A 20,995-nucleotide genomic window follows, 5' to 3' on the forward strand; every position below is an offset into this window, starting at 1 on the left:
GACAATTGAACCGCTTGTGCAGTCCTCGAGGATTAGAGTGAGCTGCAGGATTGTACAGGGTTGTTTACACTCGAGAAGCTGCACGGGCTTTGCAAACCCTCGAACCCCTTTGCGGCGGTCGAACGTCCGCACTTGTACGCTCGCTTAATGCACTGGGCATTGCGAAGTATGGCTTGGCAGCGTTGAAGCTGTGCAAGATGAAGGCGACTCGCTCCCTCTCTACGCGGAAGCACAGATACCCCCCGCATGTCAAGTACAGGCATTGTCCGCCGGCTGTAGGCTTCAAAATACGCTACTGTCGCTTGTCCAGCTCGCTCTGAAGTCGGTCTGCGCGTCGTGGGGCCAAGTCGGCGTCGTCGCTGTCCGCGGACGCGTCGGGTCGCGACAGGACGCGTCCCTTCGCAAGACGCTTCCTCCGCGCTCTTGCCCTCGCTACAAACGCTCGCGCGCAGCAGTGCGACGACCGAGTTGCAGCGCACATCGGCTGACCCACAGCAACTCGCCCGCAATCTCCTCTGCCCCTGACCTCACCTGCGACGCGCCTCGCCTCCGTCGTCTCATCGTCGAGCCGCCAGCATGGCCGCGGACCCGAGCAAGCAGGTCGTCAGCCCGCACGCCGAAGGCCCTGCGCACCTCACGTTCTCGCCCGACGGCCAGTGCGTCTCGCATGCCCTCAAACCGGCAGCTCGTCGCTGAACCCTCTCCTACACCTGACAGCTATCTCTACACGTGCGGCTATGAAGGCCTCACGCGCATCTTCGACGCTCGCCTCGACGCCGACGCGTCTGTAGAGCCGGCCATCCTCGACTTCCACGAGGAGGCAGTCACCTCTCTCTCCGCGTCGGTAAGTCGACCCTCTGTCTCTCAGTGCACGCATCAGCTCATCCCCCTCGACGCACACAGAACGAGTATCTCGTCTCGGCCTCCGAGACGGGTCAGGTTGTCCTGCACAAAGCCGGCACCACCGAACTCGAAGGGTTCCTCACGCGCTTCTCGCTTCCCGCTCGGAGCGTCCGCTTCGACCCGCGCGGCAAGCGCGCCGTGGTCACTTCTGACGAGGTCATCGCAAAGGTCATCGATGTCAAGGACACGACCAAAGTGCAGATTTTGACGGGCCACTCGCGGTCGATTCGCGAGGCGAGCTGGAGTCCGGATGGCCAGTTTGTGGTGCGCTCGATCGGTCGTTCTCGCTTGTGGTCGCTACTGAGCCTTTCGAACACAGACGACGAGCTCGGTCGACGGTAGTATCAGGGTGTGGCAGCTAGACGCTGGGACGGAGCCCACCTGCGTCCAGGTCATTGACGGCCTCATCACGGCCGAAGACGCCGAGTACGTACTGTCCCCCACCACAGCATTGTCCCTAGTCTTGACTCTTCCTTGCTTGGCAGCTCGGAGTACTCTGTCGAGGTCATCTGGCACCCTGGTAGCAAGTTCTTCGTCGTCCCTAGTCGCGACAACGGTATGCCCTAGACGTCTGGTCCGTCATCGACAAAGTAACTGACTCAACGATCCTTGACAGACATTGCCGTGGTCTCGCGCGAGTCGTGGCAGAGGACTGGCAGCTTCACGCTCAAGGACGGCAACAAGGTTCGTTCGCCTTCCGTTTGACACTCTCTCGTCTCCCACTCTGATGAGCATTTTGGCCTGCTCAGCGCGTCTCATCTCTGGCGTTCTCTCCCAACGGGCTCTACTTGGCGTCCGCCTCGCTCGAGGGCGACCTTCTCATCTGGTCTGTCAAGGACCGCAACGTCGTCGCCCGCACGCCGCACACGCACGGCCTCATCACATCGCTCGCCTTCCACCCCGCGCCCACCGCCAACTCGATCGCCTACATTGACAACAAGGGGCAGCTGACGCGCTGGGCCAACCCGATCCCGAGCAACCTCCCTGCGCCCACCTTTTCCCGAGCTCCGACTTCCGCTGCAACGTCGCATAACCGCGAAGCAAGCGGTCCGAAGACCGGCGGTGCGGCTGGGCGTAAGCGTAGCGATTCGGCTTCGACGTCGACTTCCTCGCACGCGGCGCCGGCGAAAGGCAAGAACGGCGGGCTGTTCCGCGACCAGGCGTCCGAGGACGAGTTCGACGACTACAACGTCGATGGTCTCGACGGCTGGATCGACGACGACCTCGGCGACGGACTCGACGGCGAGGCTGCTGCCGATGAGAAAGACCCGTTCGCGGACGACTTGCCTCTCGCAACTCGCGGCCTCGGCAGGAACTTGTCTCTCGAGCCGGGTCGCGCCGGCCAGTCAAGCGAAGGCTACTACTCGGCGCCGGTGCAGCAACGAGGACAGCCGCCTTTCCAGCCGGGCGCAACTCCTTGGCGCGAGAAGAGGCGCTACCTCGGTGCGCTCCCCTCTGCGCCTGCTGTGGTTGTCTTACCGCTGAACACGCTCTGATCTCTTCGCAGCGTTCAACATGATCGGTTTCATCTCGGCTGTCGACCGCGAGGACTCGCAGGCCATCACGATCGATTTCCACGACCGCAGCGCACACATCGCGACCAAGTTCGACGACAAGATGCGGTACGACCTCGGCGCGCTTGGCGAACTCGGCGCGGTCTTCTCGTGCCCGGCGCTCGATGAGCACCCCTCGCAGATCTTCTACCGTCCGTACGAGTCGTGGACGTCGCTCCAGACATGGTCCGCTTCGCTTCCTGCGGGCGAAGACGCAACGGTCCTCGCCATCGGCGGAATGGGCCCTCCGCCCGGAGCGTTCGACGACGCGTCGGTCGGCCTGACGGGCTCGGGCACGATCCTCGTCGCGACCTCGCGCGGGTTCGTCCGCTTCTTCAGCGGCGCGGGCCTGCAGAAATACCTCTGGAACGTCGGCGAGGAGGTCGTCACGATGGCGGCGGGCAAGGATTGGGCTGTGGTCGTTCATCGCGCGAGCGTGGGCGGCGCCGGCCTCGAGTACGCCCTGATCGATACCGACACGTTCGAGATCGTCCAGCAGGGCAAGGTGCCGCTGCAGAAGGGCGTGACGCTCTCATGGATCGGCTTCACGGACGATAACGTGCGTTGCCTGTGCTCCGCTGTCCCTTCTGAGCGGCGCGATTGACCCCAAGGACCGCGCAGATCCCCGTCATGTTCGACTCGAAGGGTCTCCTCTCAATTCTCGACCGCTCACGCCGCCCTCGCCAGGCGCGGTGGGTGCCTGCGCTCGACACTTCGTCGCTCGCACGGAAGGAGGGCAAGCAGGAGGCGTACTGGCCGGTCGGCGTGACCGAGCAGCAGGCGCACGTTGTAATCCTCAAGGTACGCAGACGCCACTTCTGCTCTCACTTTGCGCGACGCTGATAAGTGATCACGTTTTCGACAGGGCGGCGAGCAATACCCGCACTTCCCGACACCCCTTCTTCAGGAGCTCGACCTGCAGTTCCCGCTCGTCAGCCTCGACATTCCGCAGGGTCAGCTCGCCGAGAAGTTCCTCCGCGGGTCGCTCTTCGTGCAGCACCGCAAGGACGGCGCGCCGGCCGACGACTACACGCTGAAGGCGGCTCTCGCGCGCGAGGAGCTGCTCAGTGACAAGCACATGCTGCAGATCGTCCAGACGTTCTGCAAAGCCGACCGCCTCGAAGCCGCTCTCGACGCCGTCCTGCTTCTCTCGCAGACTGCCTCGCTCGTCGCGGCCAGCAAAATCGCCGGTTTCTTCACCTCGCCGGCCCTGCAGGAGCGCATCGACCTTATCCAGCAGCTCAAGGAGGACGCCGGTGACCCCGAAGTGGCGGCGGCCAAGCGCGAGAGCAAGTGGGCGCACCTCGCCGATGACCGCTACATCACGTCGAACGCGCCGGTCGGTGGTGCGCGCGGCGGCGCTGCGTACGCTGCCAGCTCTGCCACCGCCGACCTCTTTGCGCCTCGCCCGGTGGGGACTCCTGGATTTGGCAGCAGCGCGCGTCGCTCGTTCGGCACGCCGATGTCGACGGGCCTGACTCCCTCGGCGGCCAAAAAGCGTCGAAGCGTCGGCCGCGAGTCGATCGGGCCCTCGAGGCTCGACTCGGGCTTTGGGGGCAGCGATGGCGCAGAGATGCTCGACGGAGGCGACGACAGCGTGATGCTGCACGACGAGGGCGCGGACGACCTCGGCTCTTCGCCGAAGCGCATGCGAGACGAGAGCGAGGAGGCGCAGGTCGAGGAAGACGAAATCGCGCCGCCGCCGCCGAAGAAGGGTGCGCTCGCTGCCGAACGAAACAGTCTTGCTTCGGTCTCTGACATCCGTGTGCCTCAGCTGTCAACCCTTTCGCCAAACGGCCCGCGGCGGCCAAGCCCGCTCCTTCGCCTGCCGCCAACCCGTTCGCCGACAAGAAGGCCGGAAAGGCCAAGGACCTCGGCCGCACCGACAGCTTCTTCCACCGCGTCGAGGGCAAGGAGGCACCCAAGGGTGGGTCTCGCTACTCCTTGACGGGTTGACGATTGGGTCGCTCACTTTCAGACCGCATCCTCGCAGCCAAGGGCAAGGGCAAGGCGAGCATCTCTTCGAGCAAGAGCAAGGCCGCTAGCGACGGAATGCAGCAGACGACGATCTTTGGCGCCAAGCCGCCGGCACCCAAGCCGGACGCGCCGCGGCCGTCGAAGAAGCGCAAGTCGGTCTCTACCGCCGAGGAGCAGACGACCGAGGCGAGCCCAGCTGCAGACGAGACGTCGACGTCGGGCTCGACCAACAGCAAGCTCGAGGCGTTCCGCCTCAAGGCCAAGCCGGCGCCGACGTCGCAGTCGACCGCCAAGGCCGGGTCTGCCGCTACCGCCGGTCTCGGCGGGGCGGAGGGCGCGCGCGAGCTGCCGCGCGAAGGCGAGGAGATGGAGGAGACGCAGGTCGTCGACGAGACGCAGGAGGAGTCGCTCGGCGCCGAGCGCCGCGCGAGCGAGCTCGAGGTCGTGAGGGAGGAGACGGAGCCGCCGGTCGAGCGGGCGGACGAGACGCAGGGGGAGGACGCCGACACGCAGATGACCGACACACAGGTCGTCGTGGACGAGGACCCGGTGCGTGCTTATTGTTGTCGTACGTCGCTGGCTGCCGTCCTGATTGCTTTCTTCCCTCGCAGATGTCGACGAAGGAGAACCGGCGCCCTGCCTCGCTGGATCCCACCGCGTCCAAGCCGACATCTTTCGAGAAGCGTGGCTCTGTCGAGCCCGATGCGGCCGAGTCTGTCGCGGCAGATGCGGCCGAGGTCGCCACCGCGTGATCGCCGTCGGACTGTTCCATCCCTTGTGCTCTTTTCTGCCTTCGCATGCTCCCTTACTTAGTTGTTTCCTTCCGCTCTTCATTGCAACACTGTTTTTCTATACCCTGAACCGCTCGAGTGCGGCGAGATTGCAATGTCTCCTCTCCTCCTCCACGCGAAGGACGAGGAAGGGCACGACAGCACGGCCGCGATCGAATCACCTCAGCAGCACTTGCTGCTCTGCTCCTCGCATAGGTGAGCCATTCGACCAGCGCGTGAGTGTGCCGCTGCGCTTCCGGCAAGAACCCCACTGAGCGCACTCCCTCCTCTCAGCCCACCTCGAAACGCAATCCCCGAGACACGCAGCATGTCCTTCCCGCCCCCGCAGCCGGCGCAGCTCCCTCTCTCGCACACGTCCGAGCTCCCGCGCGGGAGCCTGCCCATCAGCGATACGGTCGGGCTCGTCGCGGGCTCCGCGGCGGTCTCACTCGCTGTACGCGGAGGAGAGGAGGGCCCGCCGGACGCGCTCGACCTCGAGAGGTTGTAGCGCGAGGCGCTGCGCAGGCTTGAGCGAGCGGCGCGCGAGCACGGCGCGAGCGGCGTGATCGAGGTGGGGTTCGTGGTCGAGGTGCGCGCAGAGGGCGTAGGGGTGCTCACCGTCGAAAGGCTGTGAGACGCGCGCGGTGGCCGTGTGGACCGGTTAGCGAGTGAGAGGGATGCGTACGCGATACAGGAGGAAGAGGATGACGGAGCGGTACAACAGGATGTTGGACGGAAACGAACGGACGACAGCGAGACAGAACAAACGGAGAGAGCGAGAAGGGAGCGGGAGAGACGAGAGCGCCCTGCTGCAGGTCAGCAGCACTTGCCGCCTGCTGCGCTCGCCGCGCCGCCGAGGCTGATGGACGGCAGGGCCGAGCCCGACGCCTTTTTCGCGCGGTTGGCCGCGAGAGAGGCCTGATGCCGCTCGTGCACGAGGCGCGTGAGCGTGTTGAAGGCCTGCGGGTGAGCGAGCTGCGGTCAGGGATGCATGCCCGTGCGGCGGGATTGGCAAGTCCGCGAGAGGGTCCGCGATTGAGGAACGAGAGTCCCCGTTGCGCCGCACCCGCGCAACCTGCACAGTCCCCGCTGGGATGAGCCGGAACAAGGTGAAAGCTCAAACGCACCTCCTCGACGCCCTGCCCGCTCTTTGCGCTCGTCTCGACATACCCGGCGAGCCCCTCCTCCGCTGCCCACCTCTCCGCCTCCTCCCTCTCGACCTCCCTCCTCTCCCCTCCCGCGCCCTGGTCTTCCGCAACGACGTCGCCCTTGTTGCCGACGACGAGGACGAGCAAGTCGTCCTCGCCCCACGCGCGCAGGTCGGCGAGCCACCCGGCGCAGTTGGAGAAGGACTGGTGCGACGTGAGCGAGAAGACGAGGAGGGCGCCGCCCGCGCCGCGGTAGTACGAGCGCGTGATCGCCCGGAAGGATTCCTGCGGTGGGTTTTGCCGGGTGTAGCGAGGAGCGGGTCAGTCTGGAGGCGGCGGGGGGGGAAGAGGAGGGGCGCGAGGAATTGAGGAGAGAAGGCGCACCTGTCCGGCGGTATCCCAGATCTGCGCACGACGTTTTTCCCTGCATCAGTGCTGTCCAGAACACGGAAGATCCCAAGGGATGGCCACGCACCTGCAGCTTGATACGCTTGCCGGCATCGTTCCCCTCCTTGAGCTCCACGATCCGCGACCCAAACTCGACGCCAATCGCTGCGGGTCCCCCCGAGTCAGTCCTCCCTCCACAGACGGAGCGCAAAGAGCAGCGGAAGAGGGACAAGGGGGCGCACTCGGCTCGGAGTGCTGCAGGAAGCGGTCGTCGGTGAGGCGCACGAGGAGCGACGATTTCCCGCACGCGGCGTCGCCGAGGAGGATCTGTTTCTGGATCTGTTTGTCCGTCGCGGGGCGAAACGAGGGCGCGGTCAGCGCGAGGGGAGAGGTGCGCGACATGAGTGAGGAGGCGGTGTTGGCGGGGCGCAGGGGGGACGAGGCGCGTCCTGGCCCGGGAGACCGGCCGAGAGGGTGTGGAGGAGCCACCGAGAGGACTGCTGCACGCCGTCCCTGCCCGCTTCTCGCCCTGTCGGGCTCGAAGCCTGTCCGCCCCCAGATGACCTCGATCGGGTACCGTACGCCGGCTGGATCCGCTCAACTCGCAGCGGAGAAGCACAGGAAGCAGGCGAGAGTAGAGACAGAGCGTACAAAGTCCCAGGACGCCATGGATGCCCGAATGGAAGAGGAGTGGGCGCGGCGGCGGGTCGAGAGGGAGGCAAGCGGATCTCGCGGACCGGGTGGATCAGCCAAGTCGGCAAGGACGCGCGAGTGGCACTACGAGTCTGCGCGCAATACTGTCGAGATGCACGACAAGGTGCTCAAACGTTCTCTCTCTGGGAACGAAGCGATGTAGCGAGTCTCGACGGCAGCGGACAGGCAAACAGACGCGCGAGGGTACGCGGAGACCAACTTGCATTTCTCAATGTTTTGCGCCCCGCAGCTTCAATCCACTCGCTCATCTATGACGCTACTGCTCCATTCGGGGTGCCGAGAGAACCGGGAGGAGGGAGGAAGAAGGTGGGAGGCGGGAGGCGGGAGGCGGGAGAGAGTGCACTTAGTGCTGCTCGGCCGTGGGGGGGACGATCCACTCCTGCGGGTGGGTTGGCGTGGTGCACGGTCAGTGGACTCGTCCAGCGGAGAGATGCCGGGACCAGCGAGGCAGACCCGCGACCGCCGTCCCAGTGGCCGGCCTGGCGCGCACGGGAGTCGCGCAAAGCATCGGGGCGGTGGAGTGCAAGGTCGACTCGGGGACTCACGGCGGTGCCGGCCTTTCCGTTGTCCCACTTCTGGACCTTGAGGGTGACGGCCGAGCGGCGCTCTGCGGCGACGCGCTGCTCCTCCTTGAGGGCCTGGCGGGTCGCGCGCGCGGCGACGGCGATGTACTTGTTGAAGCTGCAGAGAGGGTGAACGTGGGTGCAGGGGCGCACGCGGGGCGAGGAGACGGCGGGAGGGAGCGGGCGACGAGGGGGAGAAGTCGGGGGGACGAGGGGAGGGCGCGACGGGTGAGCGGTGGAAGGGGCGGGCAGGCTGAGCAGGGCACAGGGGAGAGGACGCACCTGAGGACTCCGCGCCACGACATGTTTTCCGCTGCGTTTGCTGAGCGAGAGGGCGAGCAGCGCACTCCAAGCACGGCAGCAGCCCCTCGTCCACTCCCGCCCTCATCCCGCTCTGGACAGTATGGACTAGCTCGAGTGTTGTACGAGTGTGTCACACACCCCCTCGTGCAGTCAGACCACCTCCACAGCAGAGGTCATCCCCGTCCTCGTCGTCGCCCATCGCTTGGACCTGCTTAGCACGCGCTCTCTCGCGTGCACAGGGGCGAAGTGCGCGCCTGCCATGCTCGGGTGGTCTGCCAACCTCGGCAACAAGCTCTTGCACGTCCCCGCTCCCCTCCTCCTCTCCCCCTCGCTCCGTCTCCCGGCCCCACCTCTCGTCGCCTCGACTTGTCGCCCTCCACTCGCGCTCTGAACTGCGCTCGAGCTTCCATACTGACCCCTCGCACCCTGCTCGCAGTGGGCCGGATCCGAAACTCGAGTTCCGCAAGCCTGGGCAGGGCCTCGACCTCCTTAGCGGTCCTGTGCGTCCCCCGTCCCATCTCCCCCGTCACTCTGCGCGCTTCCCTAGCTCGAGAGCTGACTGCAGAGATTGCACGTGACACAACAGACCATCCCTATCGACGGTGGGCTATTCCCTGGCCTGGTGACTCCTCCAACTCCCGCTGACCTTGCGTCTCCTTATCGCTTCAGCGCCTTACTGGCATCAGGTACGTCTCTCCACTTCCCGACACGAGCTAGTTACACTGACCTCCAGATCCGCGCAGTACCTCACCGTCTTTGACGTCCCCTCGGACGTCCCGCTCCTCCTCCCCTCTGCCTCTCTCGTGCACGCGCTCCACTCGAACCCGCTCAACGTCCTCACCCTCGTCCATTTCACCGCCTCGCACCTCTTCCACCTCCTCGCCTCGCCGACTTTCCCCCACCAAACCGCAGGAGCAGGAGCAGGCGCGGACCCGGCGCGAGAGGCACTCAACGCCGTCCGCGTCCTCACGCGCATCGTCCCGCTCGTCCTCGCCCCGCGCGGCACCGACGCGCACGGAAGAGAGGTCCGAGACGAGGTCGAGGACGAGCTGTTCTGGCGCCGCGAGAGGGTGCCCGTTGCGAGTCCACGTGCGCGAGCAGAGGAAGGAGGTCAAGGCGCTGGGGTGGGCGAGGAAGACGTGCCCGGTGATGAGGGGCAGTTTGTGCTCGAAGACGAGGACGACGATGCGGAGGATGACGGGGCGACGGCTGCTGCTCCGAGCGACGCACGTGCACCGTCGTCGTCTGCGCCAGAGGCAGAATACACGGAGCTGCCGCCGCTGGCTGAGCGTCTGCTCGGCGCGCTCGTTGATTTGCTCTTCGTACCGGGCTTTACGATCGCCGATGGGCTCAGGCCGCAAGGTCCGTCGCTGGCGGATGAGGACGACCGCAGTGTGGTGACCTACGCCATATGGTGGGTCTCTATTCTCATTGCCTGCCTGCCTCGCTGACGCTCGCCACGCAGGGAACCTGGCATCGCATCTCCCGCACCTGCGACGCCTGTGCCGCCCCTCCCGCTCGCCTACCTCTCCGCCCGCCTCGAGATCCTCCGCCTCCTCACCCTCCTCATCTCGCTCCCCTCGCTCCTCACCCCTCCCCCGCTCTTCCCCTCGCTGCCCAACCGCTGGCGCGAGGCCCTCGTCTCGGGCCGCGCCGCAGGCAACGGCGACCGCAATGTCGTCCTGTGCCTCCTGTGCTCGACGCTCAACACGGCCCTCAACGCCGGCGCCGCGAGCCTCGCCTCGTCATCATCGCCGCATGCCGCCACCTCTCCGTCCGCGTCGCCCTCGCTCGCAGCAGGGGCCGGCAGCGGCTTCGACTCGCTGCGTTCGCGCGCCGCCCGCCTCGCACATGACACGGCCCGCCGCAGCAGCAGCAGCGGCGGCGGCATCGGCGGCGGCGGGGGCGCCTCTGGCCCGTCCGGCGCGCCGAGCCGCATCGAGGGCCCGCACGCCGACGAGCCGAGCGTGCGGCACGCGCTCGTCGGCGCGTCGCTGCACTTTCTGGGGTGCGTCCTCGTCGAGCACGCGCCGGATGCCAGCGGAGCGAGCGCGAACCAGTTTGCGTACTACCTCGCCAAGCTGCACCGACCGGGCGACTTTGCCTTCCTCGTCGACGGCGTCCTCGGCGCGGTCGAGGGCGCGCTCGCGGCGCCCGTGCAGGGCACCAGCGCGCTCGGTGGGATGCTCGCCGCCGTCGGCGTCCACTTGGAGCCTTCTTCTTCTTCCTCCTCCGCCGCCTCTGCCGGTGCAGCGTCCCCATCGCCCTCTACCGCCGCCGCTCGCGACCCCTCGCGCGCGACCGAAGCGCTCACGCTCCTCTCGCGCGCGCTCGACACGAACCGCAAATTCGCCACATACGTCGCGCGCCCGAGCGCGAACGCGCGGCTGCTCGAGCTCGTGTGCGCGCTCGCGGCGTGCGCGACAGAGTGGAAGGACGACGACGCGACGCTGGGCGTCGTCCGGCTCGCGAGCTTCGTCCTCCAGACGTTGAGCGCCGAGATTGGCGCGGCGGCGGTGGGCGGCGAGAAGGAGGAGGAGGCGAGGGAAGAGGTGGCGAGGGTGCTGGGGCGCGAGATTGGGCCCGAGAGCGTCGGAGGGAGGTTGGCGGGCGTCGTCAGGCGACAGGTTCGCGCGCAGGGGGTCGACTTGGGCGAAGAGGCGGCGGGCGCGGGCGGCAAGAGCGAGTGCAAGGGCGTCAGCTTTGCAGAGTACCTCATGGTGCGCCGGCATCTGGGCTTCAGTCGAGGTGCGATTCTCCGTCGAGTCCCGCTGATGCGCCGCCTTATTGTGCGTACAGATCACCCTCCACGCCGTCCTCCTTCCCTCTTCCTCGCCATCCACCTCCCCGACCGCCCCCTCCCGCGCGTCCCTCTCAACCCTCTACCCCTCGCTCCTCCTCACACTCTCGAACCTGTCGCCGTTCGTGCGCGACCTCGGGTACGACGCCGCGGCGAGGCTCGTGCGCGTCTGGCTCGCGTTCTCGGCCCCGAGCTGGTGCTTGATGGAGGAGGGCAACCCGAGGCTGATGTACTGTGAGTCGAGGCGCTCGCCTGTGCGCGCGTTTCGTGTCTTTCGAAACGGGCGCTTCATCATGATCTCTGGCTCATACTCAGACTTGCAGACCTCCTCGAGACGTTCAACAACATCATTCACTTCCACCTTGATTCTGTACGTTTCTTTCTCCTTCGGCACTACCAGCCATCCCGTCGTGACCGTGCCCGCACATCCGCAGAACCCTCACCTCCTCTACGCCCTCTCGATCACCTACAAGCGCTTCGACCTCCTCGCCAACTTTACCCTCGCGCAGGGTGTCGCCGAAGCTCGCCGCTCGCGCGCAGCCCGACGCGAGCGCCAGCAGCAGCACTCGCTTCGCTCCATCAGCGAGGACGGGCCCGTCCCTCCCTCTGGCGGCGCGAGTGCCCTCCCCGGCGAGCACGCCGACGACCCAGCGACGGCGGGCGAGGGCGGAGGCGCAGGCGCGAGCGAAAAGTCGCTCGGCAAGCGGCGCGAACGCACCCTCTCGCTCGGCGGCCTCAGCCTGGCGGACCTCTCGCTCGCGTCGCCGCCGCTTGGGTCGGCGACGAACGCTTCGAGGTCGAGCCTCTTGCTCGATGCGGCGACAGCGGGTGCCGGCGGGGTTGCGGGCGAGGAGAGGCCGTTCGTCGGCAGGAATGGCTTCGTGCCGACTGAGGCGTGGGTGTCGAGCTGGCGAGAAGGGTGCGGCTTGGTTTTCTTCACTTGGCCGATTGAGCGTGCTTTTGCGAATTGGCCAAGTGGCGACGAAGTATCGCGCCCGTATATGCTGACACTGATTCGACTGCAGTCTCCCCCTTGACACGCTCCTGATCCTCCTCTCCGAGCTCCGCCCGCTGCTCTCCGCGCACGACTCGTCGTACCCCTCCTCTTCCGGCCCCCCGTCAGCCTCGACCATCTCGCACCTCCGCACGCTCCTCGTCTCTCCCTCGCTCACCTCGCTCCTCCCGCCCTCGTCCGCCTTCCCCGCGCCCAAGCAGCGCCGCTTCGTCCCCTCGCCCGCGTCGCAGACCTGGCTAGCCTCGCTCCTCTACGGCAGGATCTACCTCGCGCTCCTCCCCTTCCTCCGCGACACCCTCCCCGTCCAGCTCTTCGCCGTCGCCCAAGCGCCCGGGTCCGCTGCGGCCGGCGGCGGCGCGGGCGCGTGGCGCCGCGGCGAGGGCCTCGTCGGCGGGCTGAGCGCCGGCTTTGGCGCCGAGATGGAGCGCGTCGGCAAGACGGCCGTCGAGGTCGGTGGCAAGGTTGGCGAGACGGTGCGAGGCGTGCTTGGGCGCTTCGGCGGCGGCGGAGGCGGCAGGTAGTCTGGTGTTGTTGCATTCCCTTGATACGCGGATGGACGGACGCGAGATCTGGCGAAACGCGCTCGGCTCCGATGATGCGCTGTGCTGTCCGACTCGCATGCTAGCAAGCTTGAGGGAGTGCTTGCATGCTGACAGTCCTGTTGTTCGAGGCCAACTACGACGGCCAGGTCTGCGTTGGCCTCCACCTCGCGGTCACACGCCGCCTCCCGCCCTGCAGCCACCTCTTGCCGTGCTTCTCTAGTCTGCTGGTTTGGTGCAGATGGTTCTTCGAGCGCTTTGCTTGCAGCCACAAAGCCGGGCGGCTGTGCCGCGTCGAAGCCAGGAGCCAGAGTGAGGTCGTGTGGGCAGGATCGGACAAGGCTCGTTCTCGCTGTACAGTCGCTTCCAGTCGTGCCAAGGGTCTCTTCGTCGGCGGCACAGACCCAGTCACACATCTCGGACGAGGCGGAGCGAGACAGGCAAGGTCCTGCGTTACTGCTGGCCCCGGCGGACCGTCTCGCTCGCGGCCGTCAGCAAGTAAGCTGGCGTGCTCCTCGCACGACTCGCACGAGGCTGTGCTGACTGTCGAACGCCGAACGCGCCTGCCGGGAACGTGGCGGCAGTGGCTGTGACGAATCGTTTTGAACAACCTTCTCAAACTGGTGGGAAGGCACTCGCGGCCGTGAGCCGCCGTTCTACATCGTGTTGAAGGCAAAGGCAGTCATTCTATCTTGCTCACAGCTTGTTAGACTCGGTCGAGCCGCTTTACGGCGACCTGACCCCCTTCCGCGATTCACGCGCCGGACGTCGTCCGGTCCACGGGAAGGACAACCCCTGCGCGAATGTTACGTCGCAATTATCCGATCGGCCACCGCAGCATGTCGGATTATGGCTTATCAAGCGCCGGCTGGGGGCGATCGTGCCGCCAAGTTCTGCGAAGCGCGACGACCATTGTTTTGCGCTGCGCGCATGCACAGGACGCACCCCTCGCTCCTTGTGACATACAAGCTTTAGACAACTGAACAGACTCGTGGACTGTCAAGTAAGAAGTATCTGGAGGAAGACGGCCATGACTGGCCTTCTCGTGGCCCACCCGCTCATTCCTTGCACTCTTCCGCTGGTCACACCGGCTTCCAAATGGGCAGCGCAGCATCCTCGCACGCGCGCACGAAAAGGCAGAAAAGGTGAGCGTCAAGGGATATTGCGAGGACTGCGAGGTATCGGAGGGAGAACGACTATGGCGCAAAGACAGGACGAGGGGCGAAGGAGAGAGGGTCCGTAGGTTTTCGTGCGATGCGCGTCTAGTCGTGAATGTTCCAACTCTGCAGGGAATACGAGCGAGTATCAGTCAAACGCGCACAAGAGAGCTGCGTTCTTCGCCACGCAAGCCGAGGCGGAAACCGACTCGAAGCGGCAAGACTCGACGCACCTTTCGCCACTTCTTGCCCCAGAGGTCCTTTGCCGGCCCGTGGATCCCCCATGCGCACGCGCGGAAGAACCACCACGTGCCGACGACCGCGGTAGCGACGAGCGCGAACGCGATCGTCTTTGTGCGCGGCGTGAGGCGGTGCGAGCGGAAGATGAAGTGGTCGAGGAGGGTGCCAGCCATGAGTACTGAAAAGTAGAGCGTCGGGAGCTAGGATGAGCAGTGCAAGGTGAGCAGGGAGATGACGCGGAAGAGGGGGTCATGAACGCACGTAGTGGTGAAGGTAGGTGACACGACCCATGATGAGGAAGGGCACTGTATTTTGCGTGAAGGTTCAGTGGGGCAGCAGAAGACTGAGCGCAGAAGGAGCGTACGGTAATGGAGTGCCCAGCCGCCGAACGCAATCTTCGAGAGGTAGCAGAAGTGGTTCCACTCGCCTGCAAAGCCGTCTTTCGTCAGCAGTTGACTTGCTCACAGAAAGACGAAGCAGGTGGAACGCACCCGGGGCAAAGTCGTTGATCTTGCGCTGGAACCGCATGAGGTGCCAAAGGAGCGTCGCGACCCAGATGAGCAAGCTCGTACTGCCCATCCACCACGTGACGGGGTTCCCGACGAGGTAGTACTTGATGCCCGTGTCGTGCCACCCGTTCATGCGCATGCCGTTCCACAGGAACGGCCAGTCGAACGGCTTGGACGCGATCGTGTCTTCCTTGTCGGCGTCGGGCACGAGCGCGTTGTTCGACGTCATCATGGCGACGTTGAGGTGCCAGAAGTCACGGAAGAAGGGCGAGCGGTACAACTTCTGGTTGCCGGCCGGCACTGCGACGTCAGGGCAACAAGTTGACAGGTCAGTCCACGCATTGCGAAGGAAAGAGACGGGAGGCGGGCGCACGGCGGTCGTTCCAGTGCGATTCGATGTTCCAGTACGTGTGCTCATCGCGCGGATTGTTCTCCTTGTCGCAGCTGACCTCGACCTGCTTGAAGCCCCACTGCGGCAGGACGGCGTTGGCCGCGCGGAGGTAGCAACCGCTGTTCTTGTGCCGGAAGCGCAACCGCGTCGAGAGCGAGTGGATCCGGTCGAACTTGTGCCGCGCGCCGCGCAGGAAATCGTCGACGACCTCGACGACCCAGTAGTCGTTCGAGTCGCCGATCGTCGCGTTGCCGTAGCACGACACCTCGTGGTTGAGCTTGGTGACGGGCGCGGCGATCGAGTGCGAGTGGAGGTTGCGGCCCGTCGGGGCGTGCACGAGGCGGAGCACGTCGCCATGACGGAGGTAGACGATCTCGCCGTTCTCGAGGTCGATCGGCGCCGCCTCCCACGTCGGCGTAATGACCCACTCGTTGTTCTCGTCCTTGTAGTGATAGCACGTGACCTGCTGCTGCTGCGAGCCGACGGGGTACGTCTGGACGTGCGAGTGGAGCAGACCGCCGCCGTAGCCCATGTTCTTGAGCGTGAGACGCGAGCCGAACGCCGGCTCGAGAGGGTTGCGCGCAAAGTCGTTGCCGTGCAGGTGCGCCTGGAAGAGCGACGACATTTGAGAGTCGCCCGGGCCGGACCGGTTCAGGACGAGGAAGTGCAGCTTGAAGGTCAAGGCGTAGACGAAGAATGGGATGACCATGAGGCACAGGATGCGGGCGACCCAGTGGCGGACGTAGGTACGCTGTCAAGACATTTCGAGAGCGTAAGTAGTCTTGCCGTGGGACTCTAGCACGCAGGATGCGGTGATGGATCCGCATGCACGCCAACAGCGAGCGCCACTCACGTAGCTCATGCGCAGGTCGCCAAACTTGTTCCACAGGTCCTCGACGGTGTACAGGCCGACGAGAGCAGTGACGAACATGCCGACCCACTTGACGCTGCGCGAAGAACCGTTCGAATCAGCTCGGGAGCGCCGAGAAGGGAAGAAGACGGGGACACGCACGAGCAGACGCAGCCGATCGAGATGCCGGTGAGGGTCAGCCAGATCCACCAGTCCTCCTCAAACGGCCTGTGCGCGGAAGAATAGAGTGAGCGAAGCCTCCTGAAGCTCGCAGAGACTGCAACTGGCCAGATAGGCCAGAACGCGTCCCACAAACTGTCGGAGTCAACGCACCGTCGTTGCTGGTTGTTGAAGCACGCGAGGCAGTAGACGGTCGTGAAAGTGAAGAAGAGGAGGAGCGAGTCGAGGAGGACGAAGCGCGAGATGACGATCCAAGCGAGGTCTAGGAGGACGTCAGAGCGTCAGTCTCACCTGGGTACAGGAACATATGTCCAATTCCGCGCCGACGAGCGGCGAGCGGCCAGGCATGCGGTGAGCGGCGAGACTGACCAGTGAGCACCATGAGAGTAACAATATGCCGCCCCCACTTGGTCATCCTCAGCTCGACAGCCGTTCCCCACGCGAGCGGGACCATGGCGACGCCCGGCAGGGCGAGCATGATGCGCATCGCGCGGAAGGGGACGTGCTCGGGGTAGACGGCACCAGAGGGGTAGTCGAACGAGCCGTTGAAGCCCGAGACGGCGCCGGCGAGACCGACGAGCATCTTGCCTAGTGGCGGATGGACCTGTGAAACGACGGTGAGCGCGTTGCGAGATTAGCAAAGCGATCTTAAGAACGCACGTCGAAATAGAAAGTTCGGTTGAGGTAGTAGGCGCCGAACTTGCCGAAATGCGCCTGTCGAGGGAGCCTGTCAGCCTCTTTTCCCCAGTAAAGAAATCGTGAGAAGCACGCACTTCGTCCCAGACGACCGTGTTGTTGGCGCCGATGCGGTACAGGCGCGTGAAGAGGGCGAGGACGGTGTAGATGATGAGCGGGATCTGGCTTCGCAGGTCGCTCAGTACCTCGCGGCCGATGTCGCGCTGCGTGGGATTGTCAATGAGCATTGTTGCGGCCAAAGTGGTACAGAAACGAGTGCCGGAAGCGCTGTTGGCTGCTCCTGCACCGCCTCACTCGACAGAAGGAGAGCAACACGCACCCAGGTGACCTTGTGCCGTGGTCTCCGCTCGGCGCCTCCCTTGGCGAGGAACTCCTTGTGCGTCTCTGGGATGCGGCCCTCCATCCCGATCCCGCTCGCGGGCCATGCCGCGTCCTCCTTGCCGTCCTTGCGCGACCCTGCGCTGTCCCTCCTCGCCGCGCGGCGCGGCCCTGCCTCTGCGTCGTCGGGCGGGTAGTCGTCTGCGCCGCTGCTGGCCGAGTCTCCGCCGGCATTGGGGGCGACGTCGGTGTAGGCGGCTGCGCTCTGCCCTGCGCGTCTGCGCGCGGTGGACGAGTCTACGAGCTCGACCATGGCGGGCTCTCCGCGCGGGCTGAGGGCGTGGGCGGTGTAGAGCGGGAGGCCGGGCTGGCGCGGGGCGTACGGGTCGGGCTGGTCGGCGGCGGCGGAAGAGAGGGCGTCGTCCGGGTGACGGAACGACATTCGGGCGCAGCCAGCGACGAGAGGGAGCAGAGGCGCAGGACTGATCCTGCAGCGGTGTGCACTCGCCTCTCAAAGCTCGGGCGGAAGCAGCGCGAGGGGAGACAGCGGCGAACGGGCGAACGGTTCGCTCGCAAGTCGCAGCAACCACGTCGACCGCAGCGCCTTCCGCAGAGCCTTGCAAGCGAGTGTGTGGCGGACTAGTGAGATCAACCCAAGACCTCCAGCGTGCGCCCGCCCAGACTTGCTGTAATTGTCCGCTGCCGCTCATCCTCATCACTCCCCCGCCCGGTCCCCCTCTTCGCACCCAAGACCGCCTTCTTCAGCAGCATGTCGCACAGACTCAGGCAAACGACAAAATGCAATGCAAGGTGCAAAGGGACAGGCGAGGGGATATAGCGAGAGCGAGGGTACTGAATAGGCGGAAAGAGATGGTCGACGGCGCAAGGGCGATGGCGCCCTTCAACAGGGAACAAGGCAGCGTCGCTGACACGCACAATAACTCGAAGCAAAGGGGACGGTCAGGCGATCGAGAATGGCGCCCTCACTTGGTCACGGTGAGGCTCTTCACAAACTTGCGCGCCTGCTTCTCCTGCGGCGACAACGGCGGCTCGCCCTCGGGGACACACAAGATCTGCGAGAAAGTGCCAAAATGCGTCAACAAGCTCGCTTGGTGCAACGGAGACGCCTGGCCGCTTCGAGCCTTGCGCCAGATCCCCGCTGCTACGGAATCGACTTGCGCGACGCACCTGGTACTGGTCCTTCTTCCTCAACTCGCGCATGTTGACCCGGAACACCTTGAGCGTGTCGCCGAACTTGCCTGTCCCGCCGCCGCCAGCCGCCGCACCACCCGCGGCGGACGCAGCCTTGGACGACCCGCCGAATCCGCCGCGCGCGGGGACGGGCGAGACGGATGATGCGGGCGCGGGGGCGGGTGGGGAGCACGACTTGTGCTTCTTGGCGAGCGGGCCGAGCGGGAAGGGCGAGGTTGAAGACGAGGCGAGGGGAGTTGATGCGGCAGCGCTGTGAGCGGACGTGGCGAGAGCGGCACCGGCCGTCTTGAGGTCGTTCGGAATCGGTCTGCGGAGATAGTAAAGTTAGTAATGCGGCCCGTACCGACGTTGTCTGGTCCGCGGAATCGATGCGGACGAGACGGCATGAGACGGTCGCGCGACTCACTTGCCCGGATCAAACACAAGCAGCCACGCCTCCTCATCCTCTTTCTGCTGCTGTCCACCCGGCACCATCATCTTCCTTCCGCCCTGCTTCACCGCCGTCGCGCCCCTCGCGCCGCTGCCGCCGCCGCCGCCGCCGAGCTCGACGCCGACGATCGTGCGGCTGTGACCACGATGCTGCAGGTACAGCGGCTGCTTGGGCGCGAGACGGACGGCGCCGCCTGCCTGGGCGGAGGAAAGGAGTGAGGTGAATGCGTTGAGGGCGGAACCCGAGGCAGACTCGACGCCGGACGGGTCGGTGAAGTCGTCGCTAGAGGAGAAGTAGGTCTTGACCCATCGCTATGTGTGCGGCCGATCGTTCGAGTCAGCACGCATCATTCATGCCATGCGAAGCCGACGCGACAGGGCTAACGTACCAGAAGAGCCTCGTTGACACTGCCCTTGCCGGTACCTTTGGGAAAGTCGGCGATGGAAGCGCTGCAGACAGCTTTTGATCAGTCGCTCCGCCTCCGAAAAAAGCTTGGGCTCGGTAGCGCCGACTCACCGCACGCCCATCCAGGTCAGCGCGACGTAGATTTCGGTCGTCCCGATCCACCTTCTCGACCCGACGAGCTTGCCGCCAAAGTGCGCTGCGCCCTCCGGGTCATAGCCTGCGTTGAAGCACATAGTCAAGACAATGACAGTCTGCAACGAGCAAGTGTGCGGGAAGGGCCGCAAATGCTCCAGCGCTGTCAACTCAACCTGACACGCACCGGCTTTCCACGCCTTCTCGATCATCTCCTGCCACTCGAGGATGGTCGGTATCGGTGCGAGGAGATCGTCGCTCGTGGCGCCGCCGATCGAGTTGACGTCTGAGCGGGACGCGGCAAAGTGCGAGCGGTACTGCGGGAGGTGGCGGAGGGAGGAGAAGACCATCTGCGCGTTCTTGTAGCTGCGGACCGGTACGTTCAAGAAGCGGTCAGCCTGACGCACTGCCAAGGCGCACAAGAGAGGCGAGCAGCGCCTGGCTACCGCCTCCATTCGGTTTCTCGAAGAGCTCCAGGCAAGACGCACCCGCAGCCCCAGCCCCAATCCTTGACCCTCGTCGCGACGTGCTCCGTGTCGGGTCGAGCGAGGAATGCACGGCTCGTGCGCCCGTGTGGCGAGCTGTGCGACTGGTTGAGCGCGCGATGCAGAACGTGAACGAGTCCTGTGCCGCGAATCAACGATCACCGATGTGAAAGGCCGTTCGAGATGCGACTCTTTGTCACAAGGCACTCGAAATCGACAACGCACCTGAGGTGCCTTTGACCTCGTCCTTCCCGCCGACATCGCCGGTCCAGGAGCGCTTCCCGTTCCCGCTCAGCAACACCTGCCCCGCGCCGCCCCCTCCACCTCCCTCGTCCTCGAGATCAGGCATTCCATGCTCTCCAATCTCAAGCGCGAAGCGTCCGCGCTCGGCCGAACACGCAGCGACGTGCTTGGTCCGGTCGCGGCGGAGCGGATCCGGAAGTGCGGACGAAGCGCCGCTGCTACCGGCGCTGGGGCCGAGAGCGCGCAGGCCGAGGTTGTAGTCCTCCCAGATGGCGCCGCAGCAGGGGCAGCTCGCGCCGTCGAGGTCGTCGAGGCCAGAGGGCGACTCGGTGGCCGGAAAGAATACCACAGCAGCCTTGCCCTTGTCACCCCTCGCTCCGGCGCCGTACTGCTGCGCCTGCTCCTGCTCCCTCGCGAGTGCGAGTGCGAGCAAGCGATCTTGCTCAAAATGGTCGTAGTCGGCTGGTGCGGCTGCAAAAGGGTTCGAGCGAGCGGCGCCGAGAGCTGGCGGAGGACCGCCCCTAGACCCGCTCAAACTGCCTTCAGCTGTGAGCTCATGTGCGAGCTGCAGCGCAAACGCAGCGTCGAGCTCGAACTGTGCTGTGGTCGGCGTCGGCAGGGATGCAGACGAGGACGAGGCGGTGCAGGATGGCTCGGACGTGCGCTGAGACGGCTCTGCAGGCGTCGTTCGGCCTTGAGAGGACCCTTGACGGTCCAAACCTGGGTACAAGGGAGCCTCCTGGTCAGCCCGAGCTATGCGCGAGCGGTGAGGACGGTGCGAGCGGACAGCGGTTGATGTGCGCTGCGACGAAAAGCGCATCGCCGTGAAGGGGCGCAGAGCACACCAGGCACTGCATGGCGGGCACCCTGGCAGTCGGCGCTCTCGGCTCCAAGCGGACGAGCGATGCGGCGACGGAACCAAGTTGACCTTGTCGCGTGCCAGCGGCGCCGAGGTTGACCTTTATTTCTGCTTGCACATGTGCGCCGCCCACTAACGCTCAGTCGGCCTCATAAGACCTTTAGACTCTTGCCTTGGGAGTCCCAAGACATTCCAAAGCGAGGGCAAGCGATGCAC

The 20,995-nt window shown here is 65.4% G+C and overlaps 5 protein-coding genes across 5 annotated transcripts; 2 read left to right on the forward strand and 3 right to left on the reverse strand.

Annotated features, from left to right (window-relative positions):
* Positions 1–576: 576 nt before the first annotated feature.
* CTF4 (chromatin-binding protein CTF4) lies at positions 577–5,185 on the forward strand (the record flags this gene model as incomplete). Its single annotated transcript, XM_076647132.1, has 13 exons — positions 577–656; positions 718–844; positions 904–1,167; positions 1,223–1,329; positions 1,389–1,459; positions 1,520–1,587; positions 1,653–2,346; positions 2,411–3,015; positions 3,078–3,257; positions 3,322–4,171; positions 4,231–4,383; positions 4,450–4,982; positions 5,045–5,185. The coding sequence occupies 13 exons, from the start codon at positions 577–579 to the stop codon at positions 5,183–5,185; spliced, it is 3,873 nt and encodes a 1,290-aa protein (XP_076507470.1).
* An 834-nt stretch (positions 5,186–6,019) lies between these two features.
* On the reverse strand, positions 6,020–7,407 carry JCM10292_006208 (Rab family GTPase; the record flags this gene model as incomplete). Its single annotated transcript, XM_076647133.1, has 6 exons — positions 6,020–6,163; positions 6,331–6,636; positions 6,736–6,756; positions 6,827–6,903; positions 6,981–7,077; positions 7,390–7,407. 6 exons carry the CDS (start codon positions 7,405–7,407, stop codon positions 6,020–6,022), a joined length of 663 nt encoding a protein of 220 aa, XP_076507471.1.
* A 1,170-nt stretch (positions 7,408–8,577) lies between these two features.
* JCM10292_006209 (uncharacterized protein) lies at positions 8,578–12,654 on the forward strand (the record flags this gene model as incomplete). The annotated part of the gene is made up of 10 exons (XM_076647134.1): positions 8,578–8,615; positions 8,755–8,818; positions 8,905–8,920; positions 8,988–9,004; positions 9,062–9,732; positions 9,784–11,038; positions 11,118–11,352; positions 11,442–11,488; positions 11,553–12,037; positions 12,144–12,654. 10 exons carry the CDS (start codon positions 8,578–8,580, stop codon positions 12,652–12,654), a joined length of 3,339 nt encoding a protein of 1,112 aa, XP_076507472.1.
* A 1,280-nt stretch (positions 12,655–13,934) lies between these two features.
* Positions 13,935–17,455, reverse strand: JCM10292_006210 (uncharacterized protein; the record flags this gene model as incomplete). The annotated part of the gene is made up of 13 exons (XM_076647135.1): positions 13,935–13,955; positions 14,063–14,269; positions 14,331–14,374; positions 14,434–14,496; positions 14,561–14,878; positions 14,952–15,720; positions 15,823–15,916; positions 15,982–16,047; positions 16,153–16,261; positions 16,369–16,603; positions 16,660–16,713; positions 16,773–16,898; positions 17,015–17,455. The coding sequence occupies 13 exons, from the start codon at positions 17,453–17,455 to the stop codon at positions 13,935–13,937; spliced, it is 2,547 nt and encodes an 848-aa protein (XP_076507473.1).
* A 541-nt stretch (positions 17,456–17,996) lies between these two features.
* Positions 17,997–20,777, reverse strand: JCM10292_006211 (uncharacterized protein; the record flags this gene model as incomplete). The annotated part of the gene is made up of 9 exons (XM_076647136.1): positions 17,997–18,086; positions 18,202–18,532; positions 18,632–18,966; positions 19,044–19,104; positions 19,172–19,277; positions 19,380–19,558; positions 19,681–19,816; positions 19,903–20,640; positions 20,708–20,777. 9 exons carry the CDS (start codon positions 20,775–20,777, stop codon positions 17,997–17,999), a joined length of 2,046 nt encoding a protein of 681 aa, XP_076507474.1.
* Positions 20,778–20,995: the final 218 nt, after the last annotated feature.

This window comes from Rhodotorula paludigena (assembly GCF_050403205.1).
Source record: "Rhodotorula paludigena JCM10292 DNA, Rt_paludigena_JCM10292v1_ctg7, whole genome shotgun sequence".
NCBI lineage: Eukaryota > Fungi > Basidiomycota > Microbotryomycetes > Sporidiobolales > Sporidiobolaceae > Rhodotorula > Rhodotorula paludigena.